The sequence below is a fragment of the Zootoca vivipara genome, chromosome 6 (assembly GCF_965207765.1).
Source record: "Zootoca vivipara chromosome 6, rZooViv2.hap1.1, whole genome shotgun sequence".
In the NCBI taxonomy this organism is placed as follows: domain Eukaryota; kingdom Metazoa; phylum Chordata; class Lepidosauria; order Squamata; family Lacertidae; genus Zootoca; species Zootoca vivipara.
The window spans coordinates 4,990,483-5,017,795 of record NC_142589.1 but is presented as its reverse complement, the minus strand read 5'-3'; the positions used below and the strand labels follow the sequence as shown (position 1 = coordinate 5,017,795).

General features: G+C 45.7%; 1 protein-coding gene across 2 annotated transcripts in view; it reads left to right on the top strand.

Moving 5' to 3' along the window:
- The window catches only part of ANTXR1 (ANTXR cell adhesion molecule 1), a 126,531-nt gene that overhangs the window by 68,604 nt on the left and 30,614 nt on the right, over nucleotides 1–27,313 (top strand). For both annotated transcript variants that reach the window (XM_035118587.3, XM_088670877.1), the window contains exons 13-14: nucleotides 11,011–11,106; nucleotides 20,472–20,513. In XM_035118587.3, coding sequence (XP_034974478.2) covers nucleotides 11,011–11,106; nucleotides 20,472–20,513 — 138 coding nt within the window. The remainder of the gene's footprint in view (nucleotides 1–11,010; nucleotides 11,107–20,471; nucleotides 20,514–27,313) is intronic.

The window sequence follows — 27,313 nt, the reverse complement described above, 5'->3', positions numbered from 1 at the left end:
TCAGATTGAGGATGTTTTAGTAGCAAGTGGCCTGCCTGTGACCCGAATTGCGGAAATATTTGACATTATTGCTGGAGTACAAATCTGGGGCTAGGGCTGGCGCAGGCAGCCCATAAATTCCTGGTGCCTGTTGCTTCGCAAACACTCCCCCGTGGACAGTGTCCCTCTCTGGATGAAAGACAGGCACGTCCAGTCTGGCAAAACAAAGAAAAGAATGAATGAAATGTGTATTTCAATCAAAGTGGGCAGGGCTGAGATTGATTTTATAGCCAAGAGTCTTGTACGTGTTTCAACTGCTTAGAATGTTTTGGAAACTTTTATATCCTAGAAGTAGCACTCCTTTTTTTCCTGACTGAATTTTGGTTTGCTTGTGAAACCTGATTACATTTTTGATTGAAATAAAAATCCAGCCATTTTCAGGTTCTCGACTGAAATAAAGTAAGTCGGGGGTTTGTTGCTGGATCCTGCAAGGTATTTGGCTGGGGTGAGGCGACGAGCATGTTGAAGACAAATTGCATTTCAAATACACGCTGGTGGGGTCTGGATCCTGCTACGGGGCACTCCCACAACACGAGGTGCTTTAAGAGCCGAAAATCCGTCGGCCGGGGTGGAAAGCTGGTGCTGAGAGGTGTGGAGGCTGAAAGTGTGCCAGGAATTTGGCTCTTGGGCCCAGCCCACCTGCCCAAGTGGCGCACAAGCCTGGCCCCAATTAACCGCTTGTTGGTGCACAATATGAGGAGCCTTTCTCCTCGCCGTGTGGGTTTTGAGATCAGTCCCAAAGCCTGCTCTGAGATCACTGGATTTGATTGATACAGAAGGGAGGTGGAGGGCAGACTGAGCCCACGCAGGACAAATGGATCCCCTTCACGGAGCGCCACATTCTTTTTCCATTCCATTCCATGCGCCAAAAGGACTCGGTGGCCAAGGGCGGCTAGCAGAAGGTGGAAAACCTTCTGCCATTGGCTGAAGAATTCTATTTATTGAGCTACAGAACAGATACACTTGACTTTCCTTCCAACCTGGAGACAAAAAATGATGGGCATAGGAGAAGAATATCCAAAATGAATCTGCAGGAGAAGAATATCCATAAGAAATCTGCAGCCTGCCAAATATTTAAGAATGGGCTCAGGGTGTGGCAGAGAGGTGCTGCTAGGACCTTAAAATACTTGGGGTCCCAGGCCTAGTGAGCAAATGTGAGCAAGCTTTGCTTGTGACTATAGTTATAGGTGCAGAATGAGGCTGGCTTTCAAAAGGAGAGTCATCTTGTTAGCAGAGTTTAAATAACAAATTTAAATTAAATATAAACTGAATATTTAATCATCTCTTCCAGCTGGCTATGGAAGTTTAGGAACTTCACATGGGTTGGTGGCACCCAAGAGGATGAACAGGTTTTCTGTAGATTGGCTTTTGTTCCGATTCAGCAGTAAACAGTGGGTTTTCCCAGGGAAAGTTGGGGACGTTTGCGGAAAAAAAGACCTGTGTCTAGAAATCAAAGGAGAAACCGAATAAAACAGGGGACAAACAGGAGTGTGGATGAGCCCTCAGGGAACAATTGAGTGTGGGTGGGAATGAGGTCTTTAGAACTATGGTGATTCTAAGGACTACAAAATGAAGAAGAGAAGAACAGAGAAAGCAGCAGCCCTTTAGGATCCCAAAGATTCCTATTGCCTGGGGTGCAAAACAACCTACTCATCAGTCCCAGACACGATTTCGCTCAGTGGCTAAAAACACTTGAAAGGCAGGAGTGGCCAGAAATTGCTTTAAAGTTTTGCCAGCTTGTTTTGCTTTGCTGCTTTTCTCTCAGGAATTAGAATGGCTTTCTTTCTTTCTTTCTTTCTTTCTTTCTTTCTTTCTTTCTTTCTTTCTTTCTTTCTTTCTTTCTTTCTTTCCTCCTCCTCCTCCTCCTCCTCCTCTTCTTCTTCTTCTTCTTCTTCTTCTTCTTCTTCTTCTTCTTCTTCTTCTTCTTCTTCTTCTTCTTCTTCTTCTTCTTTCTTCTTCTTCTTCTTCTTCTTCTTCTTCTTCTTCTTCCTCCTCCTCCTCCTCCTCCTCCTCCTCCTCCTCCTCCTCCTCCTCCTCCTCCTCCTCCTCCTCCTCCTCCTCCTCCTTCTTCTTCTTCTTCTTCTTCTTCTTCTTCTTCTTCTTCTTCTTCTTCTTCTTCTTCTTCTTCTCCTCCTCCTCCTCCTCCTCCTCCTCCTCCTCCTCCTCCTCCTCCTCCTCCTCCTCCTCCTCCTCCTCCTCCTCCTCCTCCTCCTCTTCTTCTTTGAAAACTCACAGTCCTCCACCATAAGCGGGGTCTACCCTTAGGTGCCGTGGACTTTCCTAATGTCCTGGGGCTCAGCCAAGGCCCCATTTGGCCACCTGCTGCCACTAAACCATGCAAACGGGATCCATGGGAGCTGAGCTAGCTAGATTCTCATGAGTCAGAGATGGAGAAATACTTGTTTTTCTTAAGGTTTCACATCCTAAACAGAATCGCTTAGCATTGCTGCGCCTTCCACATTCTCACCGAAGCCATCTTGTCCTGGGAACTTGGAAGACATTTTTGATACTATCTGGATTCTGGTAACACTCCTGTCCTCTGCTTCCGCCCTAGAGTACGGCCATATATTGCATGGGGGTTTGGTTCCAAGAATTCTGTGTATACACCAAAATCAGGTATACTTAAAACCATGTATACCTCTGCGGCTTAGTGGGTGAGGGGGTGTGGGGTGTGGAGAGACAATCCACTCCACTCCCAGAGCCAGCACACTGAGGGAGGTCTTGCCTCCCAAGCAAGGCGGAGAGCTTAAAAGCTACTTATGAGCTGGGTGCCTGCACAATACAAGCTTTTAAGCTCTGCCTTGCTTGGATCTAGGGCTTGTTTCAATGCTCTACCCTCGGCGTTGTTAACTGGTAGATATCTCCAGATTCCGGTAGAACAGAGACTATGTCCTTGTGATAACAAGGAGATTCAATCTATAAGTCATGTCCTCCTCCATTGCACATTGTATCGAGACATGAGGAAGGAATTAATCGATCCCTTGTTAAAAAACTTACCAGGCCGCTCAACAGAAACGCTTACTAGATACCTACTAGAGGATTTTAATCCAGAGTGCACTAAGAATGTAGCTAAATTCTGTTACTACGCGTCAAGACTAAGACACGCCGTGACATCAATCAGTAACAATGATAAAGCCGCCTATTAATTCTCAGCGGATAATAGTTAAAGGGAACTATCCCTCATTAAATTTTAACCCAATTTTAATTTAAAATAGGATTGTGAAACAGTATTGTTCAAAGATGATATTCAAGAACTATCTATTTTATGTATTATTGGTTTTCTTTTTCTTTTTTGCTGGTCTATAATCGTAATAAAGATATTATTATGGTGCCTTGCTTGGATTTAACTTTGACAGTTCCAACCACCTTGCCTTCAACTGCTTATGGTTGAAACTGCAAGTTAAATGCATGTAAGATGTGACCATGCAGTACTCTGGTCCAGTTGGAGATACCAGGCAGTTCTTAGGATCTTTTGCCATACTGAGCTTCTCTGGGAGAGGTTTAGACTAGTAAACCCTTCTAGCTTTCAATGTGCACTGCAGTTGATGGTTTTTTAATACAGTACCTGAAAATATTCCACCATGCACTTGGAGTCTTTGAACCATGACCATAGACGAACTGAGAACGGATACAGTATCTTCCACTACAAATCACCAGCATACCAAACTTTGCTGCCCTTAATAAATTTTTCCATTCCACACTGTATCGTTTTCCATGAAGTCTTGAGCAGCACAAGCAAGGTAGATAAAGGCAGGTCAGGCTATATCCCCTGTCTCAAGCATGGCAGTTATTTTATGAGATTCCACTCGTGTCTGCTTTGGCTGCTGTTCCAGAAACCAGAAAACATTGGATGATCAAAGCAAGCTGGAGTTTAAAACCAGCAGAGAGTCTGGGAGTTTTAATTTCCTTTGTATTAGACCAGATTGTTTCAGTTATATGTATTTTTAAAACCCTGTACCTATACGTGATAAAATGAATGATAGACAGCAACTTCCATGCCGCAGAGAAAAATTTGCCCTGTGGAAGCTATGCCAACTGGCTCTTCTGTAGGCTTCAAAATAAGAGACCTCTATTTATTGAGGTTCTGTCTGCCTACAGAAAACAATGAAGAAATCCAGGATTTTAGCACAGCTGTGCTAAAATCGGGCAACAACAGCTCATTGCCACCACTCCAGCAAAAGGGAGCAGCAAATAAAGGTGTTGTCTTGTCGTTGAGTGGGAACCTGGAAATTCCATTTCCAGACAAAGAATTTAACTAGTTACTTCCCCAACCTGGTGCCCTCCAGATGTTTTGGACTCCAACTCCCATCAGCCCCAGCTAGCATGATCATGTTAGGAGATACTGAGAGTTGTAGTCAAAAACATTTGGAAGACACTCAGCAGTAATAAGTCCCCCTTGTGATGTCCTTTCTTATCTACAGAAGTCATCTATGTTCTGTCCTGGATTCCAGATGGGGCAGAACTTTACCCCATCGCCCACCTGCATGCATGTTTCTGCTTCATGTGTTAATACAATCTGCATTATTTCGAGCAACAATTTAATACAGCAACCATTCTTGGTCTTCAGACTGTTTTCACAGACATTGAGGAAGCAACTGGAAAATGCCTCCAGTGTGTATCCTATAAGATTTCCAACTTTGAAAGCTAATTTGTGTTCAGTGGTGTCCTGCCAACTGTTGTTTTCTCTGTTTCTCCAGCTGGCAACAATGCTATAAGCAAAACTTTTGGCCTTTATGGTTTCTCTGGCATATTTTAGGCCACACTCGATTTGAAATTTCTACAGATTTACCTAGGTTTTGGTTGAAATAAACAACAATTATAAGGCCTTTATAAAAGCCCAGGAGGAGGACAAAAGTGTTTGAGCATACAGTTTGAGTGTTGCAAGATGTCAATGAGCAAAATTGTTGTTGTTTAGTCATTCAGTCGTGTCTGACTCTTCATGACCCCATGGACCAGAGCACACCAGGCACTCCTGTCTTCCACTGCCTCCCGCAGTTTGGTCAAACTCATGTTGGTGGCTTCAAGAACACTGTCCAACCATCTCGTCCTCTGTCGTCCCCTTCTCCTTGTGCCCTCCATTTTTGTGCCCTCCATCTTTCTCCTTGTGCCCTCCATCAGGGTCTTTTCCAGGGAGTCTTTTCTTCTCATGAGGTGGCCAAAGTATTGGAGCCTCAGCTTCAGGATCTGTCCTTCCAGTGAGCACTCAGGGCTGATTTCCTTCAGAATGGATAGGTTTGATCTTCTTGCAGTCCATGGGACTCTCAAGAGTCTCCTCCAGCACCATAATTCAAAAGCATCAATTCTTTGGCAATCAGCCTTCTTTATGGTCCAACTCTCACTTCCATACATCACTACTGGGGAAACCATAGCTTTAACTATACGGACCTTTGTAGGCAAGGTGATGTCTCTGCTTTTTAAGATGCTGTCTAGGTATGGCAAGTTCTTAAAGAAATGGGAGTGCCTGATCATCTCATCTGTCTCCTGAGAAATCTCTATGTGGGACAAGAAGCTACAGTTAGAACTGGACATGGAACAACTGATTGGTTCAACATTGGGAAAGGAGTACAACAAGGTTGTATATTGTCTCCTTGCTTATTTAACATATGCAGAATTCATCATGCAAAAGGCTGGACTGGATGAATCCCAAGCCGGAATTAAGATTGCCGGAAGAAATATCAACAACCTCAGATATGCTGATGGCACAACCTTGATGGCAGAAAGTGAGGAGGAATTAAAGAACCTTTTAATGAGGGTGAAAGAGGAGAGCGCAAAATATGGTCTGAAGCTCAACATAAAAAAAAACTAAGATCATGGCCACTGGTCCTATCACCTCCTGGCAAATAGAAGGGGAAGAAATGGAGGCAGTGAGATATTTTACTTTCTTGGGCTCCATGATCACTGCAGATGGTGACAGCAGTCACAAAATTAAAAGACATCTGCTTCTTAGGAGAAAAGCAATGAGCAAAATACATGTGTTTAAAGCCACCTTTCCCAGCTTGTTGGGAATGGATGAACCATCAATATTTGTTTCTCTCAGCTGCTCGTTTTTCCAACCTCAGCTTCTCGTTTTTCCAACCTTCCAACCTTCCATTCACCCGCCTTTGACATCAGTTTTTGATCTTTTTCTTAAAAAAATTTTAAAGGTCCAGACAAAAAAAAACCATGCAATTTCTTTCACATTACTTCTGAGATATGCATTTCATGCAAGTCATTTCCCCTAAATATAAAGTGGCTTCATACATTGCTTTCACAAAAATGTGTGCAATTATGTATGTATGTATGTGCTTCAGAAATTTGGAGAAGTGGGGATTTTGAATGATAGCTATGTCTTAGTTCCCCTGTTGGCTTGGGGAAGGGCAAATGAGGTGGCTTCACATTCAATTGCAAACAAATTTCTTCCCGAATCCTGCAGTATGGTTCCTTCCACTTGTTTGGGACTACAACTCACATCAGCCCCAGCAAGCATAGCTGAAGGGCAGCAGCTTCTGAAGGGCACCATCTTGGGAAATGTTGCTTTAAATTCTTTGGCCAAAGTCCAAAGGGCTCTGCTTCAGCAAACTTTCATCTGAAGAATAACTTCTAGGCCAGCTGCATGTGCTGGATCCTCAGGGTATCGTGCCAGCCTCTGAAGTCTTCAGGTGTCCTTTCCTTAATGGTTAATGATAGCTTTTTGTTTGTTAAATTCTAAATTATCTAACAAATGTACTTTAAAAAAAGAAATCTGTTACACGTTCTTCCTAGGCAGTAACCAGAGCCTCCTTAGTTTCAGCAAGGTTGCCTCTAGTCTGTATTCTGACCCCAAAATGTAATTGATTAGTGCACTACAGCAGGCGATTAATTAATCCAGCCTTCTTGAAATGGGCTGAAAACCTGCCATCTAAACACATGCAAACGTACTTTCTTTTTTTTAAAAAGAAAAGAACACGATCAGGTTGTCTGCCATGTTTGTGCAGGCAACATTTGGAAAGTTGCGAATGTTGCTCTCTATAGTCCTGTTAACCTTCGTAAGGGTGAAACTACCTTAGTTGACAAGTTTTCCCTGAGTGAAGAGTTCATGATTTAGAGCAGTGATGGCCAAACTTGGTTCTCCAGCTGTTTTGGGACTACAGTTCCCATCATCCTTGACCAGTGGTCCTGTTAGCTAGGGATGATGGGAGTTGTAGTCCCAAGACAGCTGGAGGGCCAAGTTTGGCCATCACTGGTTTAGAGTAATTCCAAAACCATCAAGCTGCATAATGTTAACTTAGCCTCCCCCAACCTGATGCCTTCCAGTTGTTTTCTGCTGCAGCTTTCATCAGCCTCAGCCAAAACATCTGGAGAGCACCAGGTTGGGGAGGGCTGCTTTAGAACATCTGGCAACATGGTATGCCTTGCAAACATGAGCAGATGTGGTACAGTAGGGTTGTTTCTGATGGTTCCAAAAGTCTAAAAATAGCAGCCGTGGTTTTTTTAAAAAATCAATAGAAAATGTTCTTTAATATTTATTTTACAGCAACAAGACTTTAGACATTTATTCATGAGCAAGATATTTTCAAAGCTGGAGTAAAGGTTTCCTACTGCAGTTTGCTGCATTTGAGCCCATTCTGCATTTAATTGAAAACAATTATGGAGCCTCTGGCCTCCTTCCCTGGGCTACTTTCTCATTTGAGAACCGAGAGCTGCTCACACTCTGCATCTCCTCTGCTTAAGGGTGTAGATGCTCTTGAAAAGACCTGGGCAGAGATTGGACCAGCCATCCTCCCCTGGAGTCTCTCCTGAATATTCACTTCTGAGCAACAAGGTTCAAGGGGAGTGTTGATAAGCTGTGGGGGAATGCCCAGGAGATCTACAAGGATGATAAACAACCTAGAAGAAAAAGCTTAAGGAATTGCATGTGTTTAGCCTAGAGGAAAGTAGATTGAGCAAGATAGGAGAGAGATCTTGGCAAGTGTTTGCTGGCCAAATGAGCTGAGGAAGGGCCAGAGTGGTCCTTATCCAGCACTGATTAAAACCCAGTAAGCTTCTTTCCTCCCAAAACTGTTTAAAGAAGACAACCCCAGAATCAGGCACATTTAGCTGACAAAAGTCTTTGCTTCATCTGTTTAGTTAAGAAGACTCTTTTGCTGAGTCATCTTTGCAGGGATTTATTGAAATTTAAAGCAAAAGTATTTTTTAAAAACCTGATCAAGGGGGTAGAGCGCCTCCCCCATGAGGAAAGGACGCGGCGTTTGGGACTTTTTTGTTGAGAGAGAAAAGGCAAGGAAGAGGTGACATGATAGAAGTTGGTTAAATTAGGCACGGTGTGGAGAAATAAATCAGGTTTTAGTGGATTCTCACCAGCCCCATCCCATGTCCCCCTGTGATGCTGGGTCTGATGGGAATTACTTTAGCAAGACCTGTCAGTTCCAGTGGGATAGAGCTTTAGGGTTCGGACTAGGTAACAGATTAGAAGGTCTCCTACGTTGTTATTTTATTAAGCTACAACGCAGCACATCCTGCTTTTTCTAGTCAAGGACTGCACAGACAGGGAAGCTAGGGTCTTGATCTCTGATTCTGGGGGTGGAGAATCTTGCAAGATAAACAGCATATCAGAAATCTTGGAGAAGGCCTCTAGGTCAGGGAAGAGAACATTCTTTGCATGGCAGAATGTCTCATTGCCTGGATGAACATCGGAAGCTGCCTTATCCCCAGTCAGATTGCTAGATTAGTATTTTCCATACTTTCCAGGGATTCAGGTGGTGGTGTTATCTTCCTAAGTGCTAACTGAAGATGTACTGGGAGGGAGGAATGGCCTGACACAGCTTTCTCCATTCATTCATTCATTCATTCATTCATTCATGCATGTCCACTGTCCATTGACTGCAGTCTCAAGTGAAGAGTGATTCCTTGCATGTGTGAATGTGCCTCCACAGATCGAGCACCACAGATAGAACGTCAATATCTCTGGGATAGCCCAAAGTAACATGAAATGTTTCAGGTGCAGAATCGCCAGGCATCTGGCCTTGACTCGGAGGACTTCCTGGTGATGTAGTATCCTTAAAGTTATCAACTCCTTAGAAAAAGAAGAGGAGCAGCTCAGGGTTCCCTACATTGCCTCCAACACAATGCTTGTCAATGTGTGACTACATGGGTGGTGGCAGAACACACACTCGGCACACAAAAGTTCCCAGTTCCCAGCTTTAGCAGAGGCCTTTCTGCCCAAGGCTCTGGAGAACCGTAGCCGGTCTCTGCTGCCGAGCTAGAGAGATCGGTGCTCCGACTCAAGAGCCTGGTGTGTTTGCTGGCTAGTCCTCAAGTGCTGAGCCATCGACATGTATGCATGTCTGAACCTACACCGAAACCCCCACCTCCTCAACACGCCAGGATCAGCAAAGCTCTTGATTGCTACCTTAGGTCAGAAGCAGCCTCCCTATGTGGCCATTCTGCCACCCCACCCCCCACTTTTGTTATTTTAGCTGTCTGGCTCTTTAAAACCAAAGCCGCTGAACTGAACTCTGGCCAAACCTAATTTTGTCTGCTTATCCCAAAAGCCTGATGACACCAGTGAGGAATGGCTCAGAAATATTAGCTGGTCTCTGGAAGCGAATAGTCTATACTTGAGATGAAATTTGGAAGCAACGTGATATAATTCCTTCGAAGAGCATTTTCCTAACTTGGAGAAACAGCAGGGGCGAGGCACTCCAGAAAGAGATAGGGGCTGCCTTCCGATGAACCTACACACTATGTATGATTGGGAGATGGGACAAACTCTGTTTTGGCATGCTCCTCCCTCTCCATCGGCACACCTGAACAGTTTACGTCCTAGTTTGAGCAAAGTGCTGTTTCCAATTGCAAACCAAGTTCTCAAGCCAGGGTTTGTGATCCTGTTTTGCAGTTCTGATTTGAAGGCGTGAAGTCTGGTTTGATCAAGCCCTGGTTTGCTGCAAAAGGTGTAACAACAAACTATGGGTTGACCCCGTTGTGTAACAGGAGGAGAGAGCGCATGAGCACAGCTCTGGTTCATGATCCTCAAGTCCAAATCATGCATTGTTGGAATGCAACTGATATTTAGCAAATAAAGTGTCTGTGGCCCTGATTTCTTAGGCTGATAAATGAAGGGAAAGTTCAATTTGTTATGGCTGAGCCTCAACCTCTCTCTAGCTCAGAGTTCCACGCATTTCACTGTCTTCTGATGCTCTGACCAGATCAGTGCTGCATCCTGGAGTTGCAAAACACTCAATTTTTCATATAATCATAGAATTGTAGAATTGGAAGGGACCCCAAGAGTCATCTAGTCCAACCCCCACAATACAGGAATCACAGCAAAATAATCCCTGACAGATGGCCATCCAACCTCTGTTTAAAAACCTGCAAGGAAGCAGATTGCACCGTTTTCTCAGGTAGATGGAATCTCCTTTCTTGTAATTTGAATCCATTGGTTCGGGTCCTCCCCTCTGAAGCAGCAGAGAACAAGCTTGCTCCATCTTTCATGCAGTAGCTCTTCAGCTGCTTGAAGATGGCTTTCATATCTCCTTTCGGCCTTTTTTCTAGGCTAAACACCTGCAGATCTGTGAAGCAGGAGTGTCCATGAGAATGGAGAGAGGGGCTTCTACTTTCTACTTGCTGTAGCCTTTGTTGCTTTTATTATTTTATCCAGCCTCCCTCCAAAAAACTTAAAGCACTACAGGTGGTTTCTTCTGCACCTTTACCTTCACAACAACCTTGTGGTGTAGGTTTGGGGGTGGGTGATTTATTTGGGATTTATTTATTTATTGCATTTCTAACCCAACTTTTTTCTCCAAGGAGCTCAAGGTGGCACAGGTGGCTCTCCCCCAGCTCATTTAATCCCCACAACAACCCTGTGGTGTAGGTTAGCCTGAGAGGCACTGACTCACCCAAAGTCACCCAGCGGGGATTTGAACTCAGGTCTCCCAAGTCCCGGGCCGCTATCCATAATCTCCCAGTCCTCTGTTCCCACACTGATCTTGCTCTCTTCTGCCTTCTCCTCTGCAGTCTGATGGGACGATCCTGGCCATTGCTCTGCTGATCCTTTTCCTTTTGCTGGCGCTGGCTCTGCTGTGGTGGTTCTGGCCTCTCTGCTGCACCGTGGTAAGTTTCTTCCTGCCCAACCTGGGATCCGTTCTCTCTTTAGCAGCTCCTCTGTGTGGATGGGCCAATGATTCGAGCAGCAAGGAAATAGCTCACACCAGAAACCTGCACCTGCTTGGCCAAGTGTTTTGTACGGAGCAGGGATCTCGCTTTCCTCCCATCTCAGGTGCCCCAGTTTGTGTCCCTGGGATGTCAAAGCTGGAACTCTCTCTACATCTGGGGCACAATATGAAGCAGGGCTCAGCCCCAGAAACTATTTTCCAGCCCCACTGCTACTTGGGCCTGGGCACATTCCTTGGCTCTCAGCAGGTGGGGTGGCCGGCCTGCATCTGAGCTGTACCTTCTTGAGCTCTTCGATCGGTGGAATTGGCAAGATTATAGGTGCCGCATACGGTAATACCCATTCTGCATTTGTAAAAACTCAAATCGATTCGTTTGGCAGTACCTAAACTTCGGAACTCCCTGCCTATTGAGATCAAGCACGTTATTATTTCTGGCTCCTGCTAAAAACATTTTTGTTTAGAGAAGCCTACCCAGATGCGCAGAAAGCTGATGAGAATTTTAACCTGTTTTGGAAAAAACAAATTGTATGTTTTAGATTCCATGTTGTAATTTTTCCTTGGTTTTATTGGGGTTTTAAAAATAAATTTATAGAAATTTTAATAAAATTTATATCCTGCCTTTTCCCCAGACTGGGAATCAAGGCGGCTTACATGAATTAAAACAACACAGATAAAATACATGAATCTAAGCCATGTTGGGCTTTATAGGTCATAACCAGCATTTTGAATTGTGCCCAGAAACAGCCAGGCAGCCAGGGGGGGCTGTTGTAGCAAGGGAGTTTCAGCCTCCCTTGGAGAGTTGAAGGTATTTTGAAGTTGAAGGTATCATGGTGTGTGTGTGGCAGGGGGTGGAAATTTGAAAGGGTGTTTTTTATGTGTTTGTGTGTGTATCCCAAAGCTCCAGAAGCAGCAATGGAACAACAGCAACAAAATTGTGTTTGTGTCCATGGAGGCACAGGTCAATTCTGTGTCCAGGGCAGCTGTCTATCAGCTCCATCTGGTACGCAGGCTGAGATCCTACCTGCCTGCAGACTGTTTCACCAGAGTGGTGCATGCTCTGGTTATCTCCCGCTTGGACTACTGCAATGCGCTCTACATGGGGCTACCTTTGAAGGTGACCCGGAAACTACAACTAATCCAGAATGCGGCAGCTAGACTGGTGACTGGGAGCGGCCGCCGAGACCACATAACACCGGTCTTGAAATATCTACATTGGCTCCCAGCACGTTTCCGAGCACAATTCAAAGGGTTGGTGCTGACCTTTAAAGCCCTAAATGGCCTCGGTCCAGTATACCTGAAGGAGCGTCTCCACCCCCATCGTTCTGCCCGGACGCTGAGGTCCAGTACCGAGGGCCTTCTGGCGGTTCCCTCGTTGCGAGAAGCCAAGTTGCAGGGAACCAGGCAGAGGGCCTTCTCGGTGGTGGCGCCCGCCCTGTGGAACGCCCTCCCATCAGATGTCAAAGAAAAAAACAGCTACCAGATTTTTAGAAGACATCTGAAGGCAGCCCTGTTTAGGGAGGCTTTTAATGTTTCATTGTTTTATTTCATTTTTCTGTTGTAAGCCGCCCAGAGTGGCTGGGGGAACCCAGCCAGATGGGCGGGGTATAAATTATTATTATTATTATTATTATTATTATTATTATTATTATTATTACTGCGTCAAAAGTGACCCCACTTTCAAGTTAAAGGAGCTGTGGTGTGCCTCCATCCTGGCATGCCTATCAGATTAATACCCTAGGGAGCATGGGCCAGGATGCACAGGCACGCAGCACCCAAGGCTGGGGTATCTGCAGAAAGCCTAGGGCAGGTCTCCCCATCCTGGGGCCCTCTGGATTTTTTTTAAAAAATATGTGCCATCAGCCACAGCAAGCACAGCTGGTGGTTGTCTAAAACTTCTAGAGGGCACCAAGTTGGACTTGGAGTAGTATCTGGGCAGACACCATGGTGAGTTACTGTTTACTAAATTGTTGCACTTCTCCAGAAATCTGTTTGCTGTGCAGTTCCTTAGGAGCACAGAAAAAGGCACAAAATGTGGCACTGGGTTTGGGGTGCAGATTTTTAAGCATGTTTCTAGACCTCATGATTAGAACAGGAGGCATGAAAGTGCTGGGCAGTGCCTGTGGACCTATCTGGATGCAGATTGGAATGATGATGATGAGCCAGGGTGGTACAGTCCTTAGATGCTCAGGTTAGGACCCAGGTTCAAATCCCTACTTGGCCACTCAGCAGGTGACCTCGTGGCCAGTCAGTCCCTCTCAGCCTAACTGAGCATGTGTTTTAAATTAAACGGAAAATGTTCCCACCCAGCTGTGCTCCAGGCGAGATAAATGGCCAGCGTCATTTGGGGGCTGGGGATAATTAAATTCACCGACTTCAGTGGAGGAGTGCCATGGATTTTTTTTCTGGACCAAATGGTCTTCCTGGCAAACGCCCATCGATAAACATAGTTTCCAAATGCATCATTGTTTAGGATTCTCCAGTGTGTTCTGTCGAAGAAAGGATGAAAGATTGCGCTCATCACTCCAATTTACAGTAAATGTGGTGATGTCAAACCGAGGTCAGTTAGACATTTAGTGTGTGTGTTCTGGCTCAGGCAGAAATCTCCCCCATCTTTCATTTCGGCAGGTGTCATAAGCAGGTGGAGCAATGAGAGACAGGGGCCCCATCCAGACATGCAACAGAATGAGATGTTAGACTCCTGAACTGGCAGTTTGGCCTGTGCCACTTAAGACTTCAAGAGGGTGGGGAGGGGGGGGGATGCTGTTTTTAGCACATCAGGAAGGGAGCTTCTAGCCTAGTTCATTGCACTCCTGGCAATGCTCCTTTTCCACTTGGCAGCAGTTTCTCTTCTTTTTAAATGTGGGGGAGAATTAAAATATTGTTGTGCGGCATCCCGATCTCCGAGCAGTGAGAGACTCCAGTGGTTCCAGGTGCTCATTCAGGGTTTGGTTTCCTTGGAATGAAGGTCAACGGAGACTGCAGTGTCTTTAGGCTATATGGTTTTATTTACACATCTACAGTATAGAAGATGAGCATAGGAAGAAGGGGCTCACAGCATTAGCACCCCATCAGATATTGCCTCGCTATGAGTCACAGCTTTGGATCCTGCACAGATTAAGTGCCTCCTGTTTCCAGGGTGCTGCCAGCTCAGCACACACTCTCTGGATATTGTTCTCATACCTAGCAGCTAGTTTAAGGTGGTTGTGGAAGAAAGCCGCCTCCCATTAGCCTGGAGGGCACCATCACTTAGTTGTAGCTCCTGCAACTTGGCTCCTTCTTTTGGGATGTTGATCTGCAGCACGGACTGTCCTAGTGGCACATTCCAAGGCCTCCCCATTTCAACCTCACCCTTCTCTAGCATGTGCAGACCAGAGTTCCCTTTAGCTGAACTCCTGAGGTTCTGCTTTTCTGTTGTTAGCTGGGAGCGGAATTGCAACAGAGCAGGAGTGAGCAACCTGCAACCCTGCCAAGGACACAACTTGTGCTGGGGAGTCCAACAAACATAAGAGCTTCCTGGATCAGGCCAGTGGCCCATCTACTCCAGCGTCCTGTCCTCACAATGGCCAACCAAAGGGACATCATTTGCACACTCTTGTCTAAAGGACATGGTGGAAAGAAACTAATGTGACGAAATTTCAATAGGGACAAATGTAAGGCTCTGCACTGACGCAGGACTAACCTGCTCCACAATTACAGGTTGGGGATGTGCAAAGGATCTAGGGGTCTTAGTAGATCACAAGCTTAACATGGGTCAGTAGTGTGATGCAGCAGCAGAAAAGGGCAATGCAATTCTAGGCTGCATCAAAAAAAAAGAGTGTCAAGATCAAGGGCCTCATTTGGAGTCCTGTGTTGAGTTTGAGAAGGATATTGACAAGTTGGAAGGTGTGCAGAGGAAGGCAACCAAGAGGATCAAGGGTCTGGGAACCAAGCCTTATGAGGAACGGTTGAGGGACTTGGGGATGTTTAGCCTGGAGAAGAGAAGACTGAGATGTGAAAGGATAGCTGTCTTCAAATATGCGAAGGGCTGTCCCAGGGAAGATGGAGCCAACTTGTTTTCTGCTGCTCAAGAGAAGGGGACCAGAACCAATGGATTCAAATGACAAGAAAAGTGATTCTGACTAAACCTTAGGAAGAACTTTCTGATGGTAAGAGCTGTTTGACTGTGGAATGGACTGTCTCAGAAGGTGGTAGATTCTGCTTTATTGGAAGTCTTTAAACGGAGCTTGGATGGCCATCTCCCAGGGGTTCTTTACCCGTGATTCCTGCCGTGCAGGGGGTTGGACTAGATGTCCCTTTGAAGCCCCTTCCAATTCTATGATTCTATGAAAGCAACACTCCAAATGCCGTACTTCTCATGGAAACGTCTGGTGATGAGAGAAGTAATGTTGGATCCGTTTGGGAAAATTTGGTTCTCACCCTGGACTTTAATTAACCCAAAGGATCTGAAATGTTGGAGGAAAGAGGAATGTAAGAATAACTGAAGGATGTTTGATTATTATTGAGGATGAAGCTGGAGATGAAACACAGATGCTCAGCTGTAACCCCCAAGGAACAATTACAGTGGAACTTACACATTTTCCCATCAGTGTGGAGGAAATAATGAGGTTCAGAATGGTTTGACAGCCACCCTTTCCAACCATGGAGTTAATGACAAGCATTGTTTCTTTGGCCTATTAGAATGCTTTCCAAAAAATAACATTGCTTGATTATTATAATGTTAAGCGAAGGAACATAAGAGGAAAGTTGTGAGAAATAATCTTAGCAACATGCGCACAGTGGAAACAGCACCAGGCAACCCAGTGGAAAGTTTTCTTTTGCAAACTTTCATTGGAATGAGTTGCAGAAGAGCTTAGCAACGGCTAGATTCCTAGGTTAAGAGCAGAAGACGAACCTGCTGGATCAAGCCAAGGACCCATCTAGTCCAGCATCCTGTTCTCACAGCGGCCAACCAGATGCCTGTGGGAATCCAGGGAGCAGAACATGAGCACAAGAACCCTCTCCCATCCCATGGCTTTCTGCAACTGATATTCAGAAGCATTGCTGCCTCTGACTGTGCAGGTAGAGCATAGCCATCACGCCTGGGAGTTCCTGATATCCTCCTCCTCCATGAATTTGTCTAATCCTTTTTTAAAGCCATCCAAGATAGTAGCTATCACTGCGCCCTGTGGCAGTGAGTTCCATTGGTTAACTATGCGCTGCATGAAGAAGTATCCACCATGAGATTTGTTGTTTTTAGCCTAGCTTTTTTGGTTGTTTCTGTGAATGGAATTTGTCTCTCCCTGTTGAAGCTAAATGGGCGAGACGTTACAGGGCAACACCTACTGCATTTGGCTTCGCTCAGTGACCCAATGTGCTTTGCTGCTGCTGCTGCTGCTGCTGCTCCCATTCTTTAAGCCATCAGCTCATAGCATGGTGCTTGCCGTTCATTCTATCGAGCAGTAGAAACAAAGAAACAGAAAAAAGGAAAGGAAAATGTCTGGTTTTAATCTCAGTCCCCCTCTGTGGCAGGGGTGGACACAGGGCGGTATATGTTTCATGTTAAACAAAGCTGTCCATGTATACATTTTTCACTCTTGGAGCTGAAAATGAAATGCAAACATTTAGAGTGTAGACATATGGTCCTAGGACTTGGACTCCAGTGCTGCTGCCTTGGAAGAGGAGGGCTGGGACATCGCAGAGCCTTCCCCTGGCCCCTCTCCACAAGAGCCTAAAAGCAGACCCCGGTTGAGCAAGGCACAAACAGTACGGACACATTCACAAGACAGTACGAAGAAGCAGATTCTCTTAACAATATCCTTTCACACTCTCTTTTTACAGTTTTTGCATCTCTTGACATGTAGGCCATCTGTCAAAGCATATCCTATCCAGTACAACAGCTAGTCAATGCTCCTAGACCCTCTCCTCCACCATCAATTTTATCTAAACCCTTCTACAGCTATGCAAACTGGAAGCCAACATGACATATTGTAGCAGTGAGTTCCATCCATTAACTTGTTGGATTTTTTGAATAGTCAAGTTACTTTAGAGCCGGTCTAATGTAAATACTGTCTGTTTAAGAGAAACAGGTGCCGGTGTTTCTGTTAATTGCTCACAGGCGTGGGCTCTGCTTTTTGTATATAAGGCTCTGCTAGAAAGCCTTCTGTATCTCTTAGTTAGATCTTTCAGTTTGATTCATCTCGTAGTAGATCACTCTCTCAGTTGTTCTTAGTTTAAGAGATTCCTTAGTTGAATCTTAGTATGATTGCTTCTTTATAATGCTAGTTTGCTGTTAATTCTTGGGTAGTTTAATGGGAGGTTTGTGGGAGGTTTTGAATGTGGGTAGATAACATTGCTAAGAGAGAAAGCATTTATCTTTAGTTTAAAGTCTCTTTAGAGTCAGTTTGTTTTTCAGTTAAAGAAACCCAACCGTTTGTATTTTCATCTGTATACTTTTACAAGTGTGCAGCTAGTAAGGGGTTTCATATAAGGGAGATAATTCCCTACGCTCTTGGTGGTGTTTTCTTAGCCAGGTCAACTTCTGACTGCGTATACTCTGCGTGAAGCGTACTTTAAAGGGCCGCTGTAAACTGGGATATATGATTTAGATTAAGCAAGTTTCAATACCCAGTTTTCTCCAATATTATTCTTATTATATATTATTATTTTCCAATACAACTATGCACTTTCTTATGTCTGTCACTGCATACACCTCTTGACATCTAACTGCCGGTAGGTTTCATCGAATGATGCTGCATTCTTACAAAAGAGGGGGGGGAGGTGGAGAAAATCCTCTTTCGGATACTCCCTTGAATGAAGAGCATGTTGAAGACACTTCAGCGGCCTCTCTCTCTCTCTGGGCACTTGTGGATTGGGCCCTGAGAGGGAGGGCGTACTCTAAGCAAAGAGTAAGGTCACCACAACTTCCATCATAGAGCTTCAATATCGTGATGACAACGTAGTGTGTGCACACTCGGAGGATGACCTCCAAACCATCCTAAATATCTTCGCAGAACCTTACAAAAAACTTGGCCCATTGCTCAACATCCAAAAACCCAAAGTACTGCACCAACAAGTGCCCCTCTGCAGCACCACAAATCCAACTCAATGGTATAACGTTGGAAAATGTCGATCACTTCTCCTGCCTGGGCAGTGGGCACAGGGCCAACATTGATGCCAAAATCCAGCATCACTTGAGCTCTGTGAGTGCAGCTTTCTCCTGATTGAAGTGCAGAGTGTTTGAGGACCAGGACAGTTGCAGGTAAACTAAAATGCTTGTTTACAAAGCTATTGTACTACCAACCTTACTGTATGCTTGTGAAACATGGACCACTTACAAACGCCATCTCCAACTCCTTGCAAGATTCCATCAACGGTGTCTCTGAAAAATTTTACATATCACTTGGGAAGACAGGCGAACTTATGCCAGTGCACTGGAAGCAAAGATCACCAGTGTCGAAGCAACAATTATTCAACATCAATTTTGTTGGACTGGTTAATGCTGTTCAGTTGCCTGATTATCGTCTTCCTATTCCGAACTTAAAAATGGAAAGCGTAATGCTGGTGGTCAACAAAAGAGGTTTCTCTCAAGGCAAATTTAAAATATAAAAAGTAGTATAAACACCGACAAATGGGAGAACATTTGGAGAACAGCCTTTACCAAAGGTGTCGTGAACTTTGAAGATGCTCAAACTCAGGATGAAAAGTGCTAAGAGGAAGGCACGTTTGGCAAACCCTCACCATGATCAACTCCCACCCAGAAACCTAGGTCCCCACTGTGGAAGGATGTGTGGATCCAGAATTGGCCTCCAAAGTCACTTAAGGACTCACTGTTAAAACCGTGTCCATGGAAGACAATCTTACTTGGCTATGAGTGATCTTCAAAGAAGACAGGTGGGCAGGCAAGGGCTTGGAGAGGAGGAGGTGGGGCCCAGAGCGTGGGCTGCACAAAATCTCAAGCCAGCGGTAGATCTGTGCAATGGTTCCCAAAGTGGGTGAGACTGCCCTGAGGGGGATTACCTTGGGGAGGGGGCAGGCTAAGAGCCAGGGGGGCAATGGAGGTGTAAACGACTATTAGACTTGAAAAGCTGGGAATCACTGGATGAGGTTAATCAGTTTTGCTGAATCAATTAAACCAAATAGTTTTAATTGAATAAATATGAAACTAATTGTTACTGCTTTGAAATTGATTGTACTATTATCTTCCTTAGTGGGTTGTGCAAACCACTATTCTGAACAATGCTTTCTGTAGGGTAGGGGGCACTTGGGGTGAGTTTATGGCCGCAGGTTTTCCAGAAAAAGTTTGGTGAATTAAACCTCCTGAAGCTCCATTGGCCTGATTTATTTTGCTCCTTCTTACATAGGGAGAGATTGAGCTCTCTGTTCCTCTCCAAGGCTGCTGCATCTGAGGTTTAGGAGAGATGCTTGTCATGCCTCTGTTTTCGCTTTCTTGCTGGATGGACTCCATGCTACCCTTGGAGAGAATCGCTGTGGCATTTGCCAGCTCCTTGCTGCGTTAGAGATGTGTGTGTGTGTGTGTGTGTGTGTGTGTGTGTGTGTGTGTGTGCAAGAAATAGCAGCCTCACTCACATCAGCTTTGACAGTTTCTATGGTGAAGACCCCAGACCTATTTTTCTTAATAGAAAACCCAAACAGAACCCCTCACATGCAGAGTAAAATTCTGGACTCAATTTACTTTCGTTAAATGTATTTATTTAATTTTCATCCCACCCTTCCTTCAAGGAGTGTTGGCTGGCATCTGTGTTCATTCATCCCACATTTTATCCCTATCCAGGAGAGATGGGCGGGGGACAAAGCTACAGTTGATCCTTATTGCTGTGTGCCAGGGAACAAATCAATTAGGCAAAATGTGGATTTTGTGAGTACGTGTTATTGTGGGTTTGGTGTGGGTCAGCCTGGATGATGCCCTGAGCCCCTTCCAGTTCTTGTGATCCTGCACCCAGAGAGGGTTAGAATGTAAGAGAAGAGTTTGCTGAACTGGTCTGGCCAGTTTCTTTGTAAGAAAGGACCTTAGCTGGCTACTCAAGTGTCCTCTTCAGCATCTCAAAAGAATGAGGCAGTTTGTGAGAGCTACACCTAAGTGATGGTGCCCTTCAGGCCAAGGGGGTGGGCCTTTCTTCCATCCACCTCACTTAGTTGCATGATAGCCGGAGAAAGTGTGTCCATGCACTCTGACCATGCTTAGAGCTACTCTCTAACCATTTCTTCACATGTTCTGGGAAGTGAGTCTTGACTGAGTTTAAAACCCGACTGTAGAGCAGCCTGGCTATGGACTAAGCCCCCGTGTTTCTTCTTCATTCTTTTTAGATCATTAAGGAGCCTCCCCCACCCCCCATGGAAGACAGCGAGGTAAGTGCCAACTTCATTATGGCTTCTGAATTGCTCCTCTTGCCTTTGCCCTGTGGGAAACTCAATCGTGCCGTCATCAATCCCTGCAGAAAGCAGCTTTGTCAGCCCTCTGCTTGAGGCTTGGGAAGCACTGAGCCTTGGACTTGCAAAGCTCCTTTTGCAGTGCTTTTCTGTCACCTGACAACCAGCTGGAGAGTGTTGTGCAAGGGACTTTGACAGGTAGGTTGTAATGGCACCAGGTGATTGACAGGTGGGCTTTTCCTGCTGGCCTGTCAAAGTTGGCCTGTACGGCTGGTGAGTACAGATACGGATCTGGCCCACCAGGCCAATCACCTTCCGCACTCCTGTGTGTCTATCTCCCTCGTTTGCCGTGTCATGCAGTGATAAGATGCTGGGTGTGAAATGCAATCTGTTTGCTGTTGATCTCCTCCTTTTCTCTGAAACCTCTGGATGTTGCTCTGAATCGTGAAACCTCTTGAATAATGTTGCCGCTTGAGTTCTGCTTGTTTGTTTTCACTGAGTGGGGCCCAAGCCAGCCAACACCATCAAAATCCAGTGTCCTGGTGATTATTCTCCTGGGTGAACCTGAGCATTTGTTCATGGAAATGGGCGGTTCGATTCAGTTCCCACATCTTGAATTGCTGTGTTGCTTTAAGCCCTCAGTTGTTGTCTCGGGTCCACATGTCTTCACCCACATGGCAAGAGGGCCAAGCCACTAGCCAGCCTGTAATTGGATAATGCTTGCAACTGATGTCATCTTGCCCACTTAACAACTAGCGATAGACACACTTGGCAGGTTTGTTGCATTCAGTAGCATGGTTGCAATTTAGCAAAAGAGGTGATTGTGACTTCTGTTGAGAGGAGCCTTCTTGCAAAACCAAAGCAATCATCTGTGTTCTTCTCCTGGAGAGACTGAACTCCTAGAAGCTGCTGCTGTTGCAGCATTTGAGCCTTAGACTGAGGAAGGTCTGCAGCTCAGGGTCAGAGACAGGCTTTGCATGGAGAAGGAGCCAGGTTAAAACCCTGGCATTTCCCTGTAGGACTGGGAAAGGCTTTTGTCCTAAATCTTGGAGAGCTGGTGCCAGTGAATGCAGATGATCCTGACCTTGATGGACCAATGAGCTTTGACTCAAGATTTGACATGGATGCAGCTTCATGTGTTTCCTATAAGAGGTATCTTTGCCCTGGACCACTTTGGACATGACTTGCTTCAACTCTGTCTCCCTGTTCACTGTCAAGGGGTGATAGTTTGGAGGAGTGGAATTCCACACCAATACTAGTCATTTTTAGGGTGCTTTTTCCACCCTTGGATAATCTGATGGAGGTGGCCTCCATTGGCTTGCACAGGGGAGGGAGGAAAGCATGCTCCTCTCCCAAAAAGGCCTCCTTCGATCTTGGGCCAATAGAGGTAAAGGTAAAGGGACCCCTGACCATTAGGTCCAGTCGTGACCGACTCTGGGGTTGCGCGCTCATCTCGTGTTATTGGCCGAGGGAGCCGGCGTATAGCTTCCAGGTCATGTGGCCAGCATGACAAAGCCGCTTTTGGCAAACCAGAGCAGCACATGGAAACGCCATTTACCTTCCCGCTGTAGCGGTTCCTATTTATCTACTTGCATTTTGACGTGCTTTCGAACTGCTAGGTTGGCAGGAGCTGGGACCAAGCAACGGGAGCTCACCCCGTCACAGGGATTCGAACCGCCGACCTTCTGATCAGCAAGCCCTACCAGTAGACTCTGTGGTTTAACCCACAGTGCCACCTGGGTCCCTTGGGGCAATAGAGAAGGGCTGCATTTCCCCATCTTAGCCATGTTGAAGGGGAAAACAAGTGGGGCAGTGGCCAAAGCTGTGTCCAATACATTAGAACCAGCTTGCTTTACTTCGGGGAAGGTTCACATAACCTCATAAGAGACCATTTGCATTCAGTATTTGGGCTTCAACCAAAGTGGGTGCAACTTCCTCAGACATCACCCCATGGGGTTCTCAACCATAAAAGCTAGTGACCTGGGCATTTAGTGAATAAGCATGGATGGCTGGGGCAGAGATTTAGCTCCAGTGATAGAGGAATCTTTTTTTCTCTGTAGTTCTGGTTCTATCTAGCCAGAGGACATGGTGCTGTTGGTCTAGCAGAGCTTGTTCAGAAACTAACATGTTTAACAAAACGTATAACTCTAAGAACCTAAGAAAAGCCTGTTGGATCAGGCCATGGCCCATTTAGTCCATAGTGGCTGAAGTGTGAGAACAGTTGTGGAAAACTATCAAGCTGGACCTGATCACAGTTGCTCCCTCCAATTCTGGAGGCAGGTCATAGCTATTGACCGCCTTCTCCTCCATGCCTTCTCCTCCATAATCCTCAAGTTAGTGCCCATCCCTGCCTCCTGTGGGAGGGAGTTCCATAGTTTAATGAAATGCTTCCTTTCATCTGTCCTGAATCTTCCAACATTCCGCTTCATTGGATCCACAAGTTCTAGCAAAGTTTATTCTAACTCCAGGACAGCCTTTGGCCACCTGGTTCCCGAAAGATGTTTTGAACCACAACTCCCATGAGCTCCAAGTAGCACAACCGATTGGAATTGTAGTCCCAAACATCTGGAAGTTGTTGAAGGCTGCTTTGGGAACCTTAGGCTAGGTAGTGGAGTGCCCTTGTGAGGTACCTAGGAGGGAATATCAGATGAAGCCCAAGCTTTTCCAGAAAAGGAAAGTTTTGTTAATAGACTAAAATAATATGCAGTATACTTGAAGGCTGTCTCGGAGAGGAAAGGGTTATAGAGGGAGTGGGAAAGGAGTTGGCAGAGAACCCAGGGCACAGTTATGCTTTAGCAGGGGGGAAGGGAAGGGGGAGCAATGGAAGTTGGAAAACTGGCAAGAGAGACAGAAAGAAATAGGGAAGGAGCAAGTTATACCTTTCCTTCCATATGATCTGTCCAAAAACATGTCATTGGGGAGGGGTCCTCAGCTCCAGGGTGAATCCCCCCAAGAGAAACCATGGCATGGCATTATAGGTCAATGATTGCTAGATGGGTTTGTGTGTGCGCAGCGATGGATATTCAAAGGCTGGTATTTCAGGAGTCAGCCAAGCTGAGTGCGTCTCACTAAGATTGTTTTCACTCAGATCATTGATACTGTCAGAAAGACCAAACTAATGACAGGCTGGATAATGACCAGAAGGAGGATTCCTCGATAAACAAAAGGGAAGGATGGTCATCCAATAGTCTAAACTGAATGCTAGGTAAAGGTAAAGGGACCCCTGACCATTAGGTCCAGTCGTGACCGACTCTGGGGTTGCACGCTCATCTCGCATTATTGGCCAAGGGAGCCGGCGTATAGCTTCCAGGTCATGTGGCCAGCATGACAAAGCCGCTTCTGGCAAACCAGACCAGCACATGGAAACGCCGTTTACCTTCCCGCTGTAGCGGTTCCTATTTATCTACTTGCATTTTGACGTGCTTTCGAACTGCTAGGTTGGCAGGAGCTGGGACCAAGCAACGGGAGCTCACCCCGTCACAGGGATTCGAACCGCCGACCTTCTGATCAGCAAGCCCTAGGCTCTGTGGTTTAACCCACAGTGCCACCTGGGTCCCTCAAAAAATGCTAGCAGAGCAGAATCACTTTGGCCAGAAGAGGCCACAGCTGTCGGACCAGCCTTGGCTGGTGGCAGGCACGCTTGCACTGCTCCACAGTGGCCACATGAAACCAAGCTGGCTCCACCTTCAGATATTTGAAGATGGCTATCCCATTTAATTTAAGATAAAGCACCAAAGTTTTTGACTCAATAAATATGAGGGATTTTGAAAACTCATAGGAATCAACACAGAGAATCATTACAGACCTTAAATACCATCCCCAGAGAGCTGTACTCCTGCGCTGTACTGAATGGAATCTCAAACACGATTGTTTTATGTGTTACGCTGTATCTGTTGCCAAATTCATCTTGCTTTTCCACCGAAAGCATGACTTAATAGGGGTCCAACATCAGTACTAGGTTAGTGAAGTGCTTCTTGCAGGTGTAGGAGAATTAAGGCCTGGCAACCCCACCCCCCTGTAGCTTTCGGAGTCAGTGAAGATTTGGCAGTCACCCATTTGTACTGCAGAGCTGCTGGTCTAGCTTTTATCTGTGTTTATTATTCTTTTCCAGATTATTTCCTTTTTTCCTCTCCCTGAAAGATCTCATGGGCAGATATAGTTAAATAAACTTGAGGGCGAGCGGCGGCGCTCAGTGCAGCAGGAAATGCATTATTATTACCCACCCGTGTGTTGTACAGGCAATCTCCCCCTCCTCTCCCGGTCACCCCAGGCTCACACCTCGGCGGTGGGAAGGGCAAAGCGGGGAGGATGGTGCCTTGTAGCAGAGCCAGGGACCTCAAGGGAAGGGTGTGGGACTTGAATGCAACCCTGATGTGATTGGGAACAGATGAGAAGCAGGTTCTGTGCCTGGAAGGTGGAGCTTTCGCGAGCAACAGTGGGCCGCCGAGGTAGGGAGTGCGTTTTGGGAAGAAGCAGCTGCTTCTTGTAGCCAAAGCAATAGTTCATTAAGCCAGAGGCAACTGAAATTTTAAACATCTTATGTGACTGCACAGCATAGCAGCCAACTCTTGGGGCCGAGGTCCCTTCCGCAACCCCCTTACAATATTTGAGGGTCCCCCGCAAAGTTGATGGGCATTGCCATTCAATGAATGATATTTATTATGGCCATTGGCCCATCACATAAAACACATTTCCCAGAACTACCCCTGTTTCTCCTAAAATAAGACATACCCATAAAATAAGCCATAGCAGAATTTCTAAGCATTTGCGCAATATAAGCCATACCCTGAAAATAAGACATAGTGATAGGCGCAGTTCTGGAGGGACCCAAGGAAGAGGCAAGGCTGGACGCGTAATATTTCTATACATCCATTGGCTGTACTGGTGAGGCCTGGTAGCTTTTACTTTCACTATTGGTAATAATAAACAGGAGTATTCAGTTTAGATTACAAGGGCAGAGTGAGTAACAGTCAGCTGTTTTTGTTTCTTATAGCAGCATCGAAACATAAATAAATCAAGTAATGTTGGGCTCTTGCTTTGCTTTTCATTGTTTGTTTTGCAACTCATCTTCTGGCAGTCAGGTGACAGTTAAGGAGAAGTACCCATCAAGTCAAATAGACTCCATATGGCTGACTTCTCCCTCCCTCCCTCCCTCTCTTTCTTTCTATGCAGTAATAGAGCAAAAAATAGAAAAATCACCAACACCCACTTCAGAAAATCCCAGATCGAAAACTCCAAGATCGAAAATAGATATTGTAATATTTATATTTTATTGAAACGACTTGTGTTGGAAAGAAGTAATTTGTTTCCAGCCCCTTGATGCCAGATTTGAATCCTGAGAACATATGTCATATTTTTAAGTATTTCCCGGCAACTGGTCTCTGGCCTCTGAGTTCTAGTCTGTGGCCCTCCAGGTGTTGTTGGGCAGACCTGACCATTGGCCATGCTGGCTGGAACGGATGGAGGTGGAGCCCAATCAGAAATGCCTCAAATGGCATTTGGACCTGCCAAAGCTTTCCTCCTCCTTACCAAATCGCTGCAGTGCAGTCCATGTCATGAGAGGCTCATCACTACACAAACTCTGTTTTTAGCACCAGAGAACCTTCACTTTCACATCAAAGAAATAACCTACCTCTAGCCTTTAGGCACTACAGAAAAACCGGGGAAATGTGTGAGGGAAGGCTCAGAAAAGAGATCTACCTCGAGCAAAAATTATTTGGTAGAATTGAAGCGGTCAAGGGGTATGACAGATACCCAAGCTCTTCCTAATCTTGTTTCATTCCTAGCTGATGGGATGCTTTTTCCATGTGTTTTGAAGGGCTCTTGGCAGCAAAAGCATTCTGACGTTGCCAACAAATGATGCTCGTTCAGGAGCAGATGGTTCCAAATTTTGTAATGTGAGACAAATAAGTATTTTGGAGGAGAGGGTGCTGTTTTTGTGACGGTGGATCTCTTCTTGCAAAAGAATTTTTTTTTCCAAACTGTAGCTAAAACAGATTTTTATATATCAGTATCTAGTCCCCTTAAATGCACTTTCCTGGAAGTTTGGCTGGTTCAGTTGGGGGTGTTTTACCCGAGCAGCAACACACACACCCCCACCACCACCAGTGAGGAGATTATGTCAAACTATTCTTCCTGTATGTTGACCAGGAAATGGCTGTTTCCTTAAGAAAAAGAGGGAGAAATACAGCATGCAAGGGGTAGGGAGCTTGCTTTTTTTATTTCAGGAACCACCGGAACATACTGGTGCGGGAGAAAGACTGATTTGCATGCAGAAGGTCTCATGTTCAATCTTCAGCAGCACCTCCAGATACGGTGGGAATGTCCCCTGCCTGAAACCATGGAAAGCTGCTGCCAGTCAGTGTGGACAATACTGAGCTATTTGGACCATTGGTCTGACTCTGCATTTACTCCACGTTCCTAGACTAAAGCAGACCAAGTCGGGCCACCCGCTGTTGTCTGCCTTCTGGGTGTGGTGGCTCAGGTGGGAATCCTAGGTCTGAGAACCGGGTCCTTTTCTCTGCACCTGAAGTGCTAGAGACAAACCCGGCCCTCCAGATGTTTTGAGACTGCAATTCCCATCATCCCTGACCACTGGTCCTGTTAGCTAGGGATGATGGGAGTTGTAGTCCCAAAACATCTGAAGGGCCAAGTTTGCCCATGCCTGTGCTAGAGGAGGGCTTGCCATATTATGGGGAGGGGTACCCACTCACCCCCAGGAGGGGCAGCAAAGCACCCTGGCTGACCCATGGCCCAAAACATGCATGGGTGCAACTTCT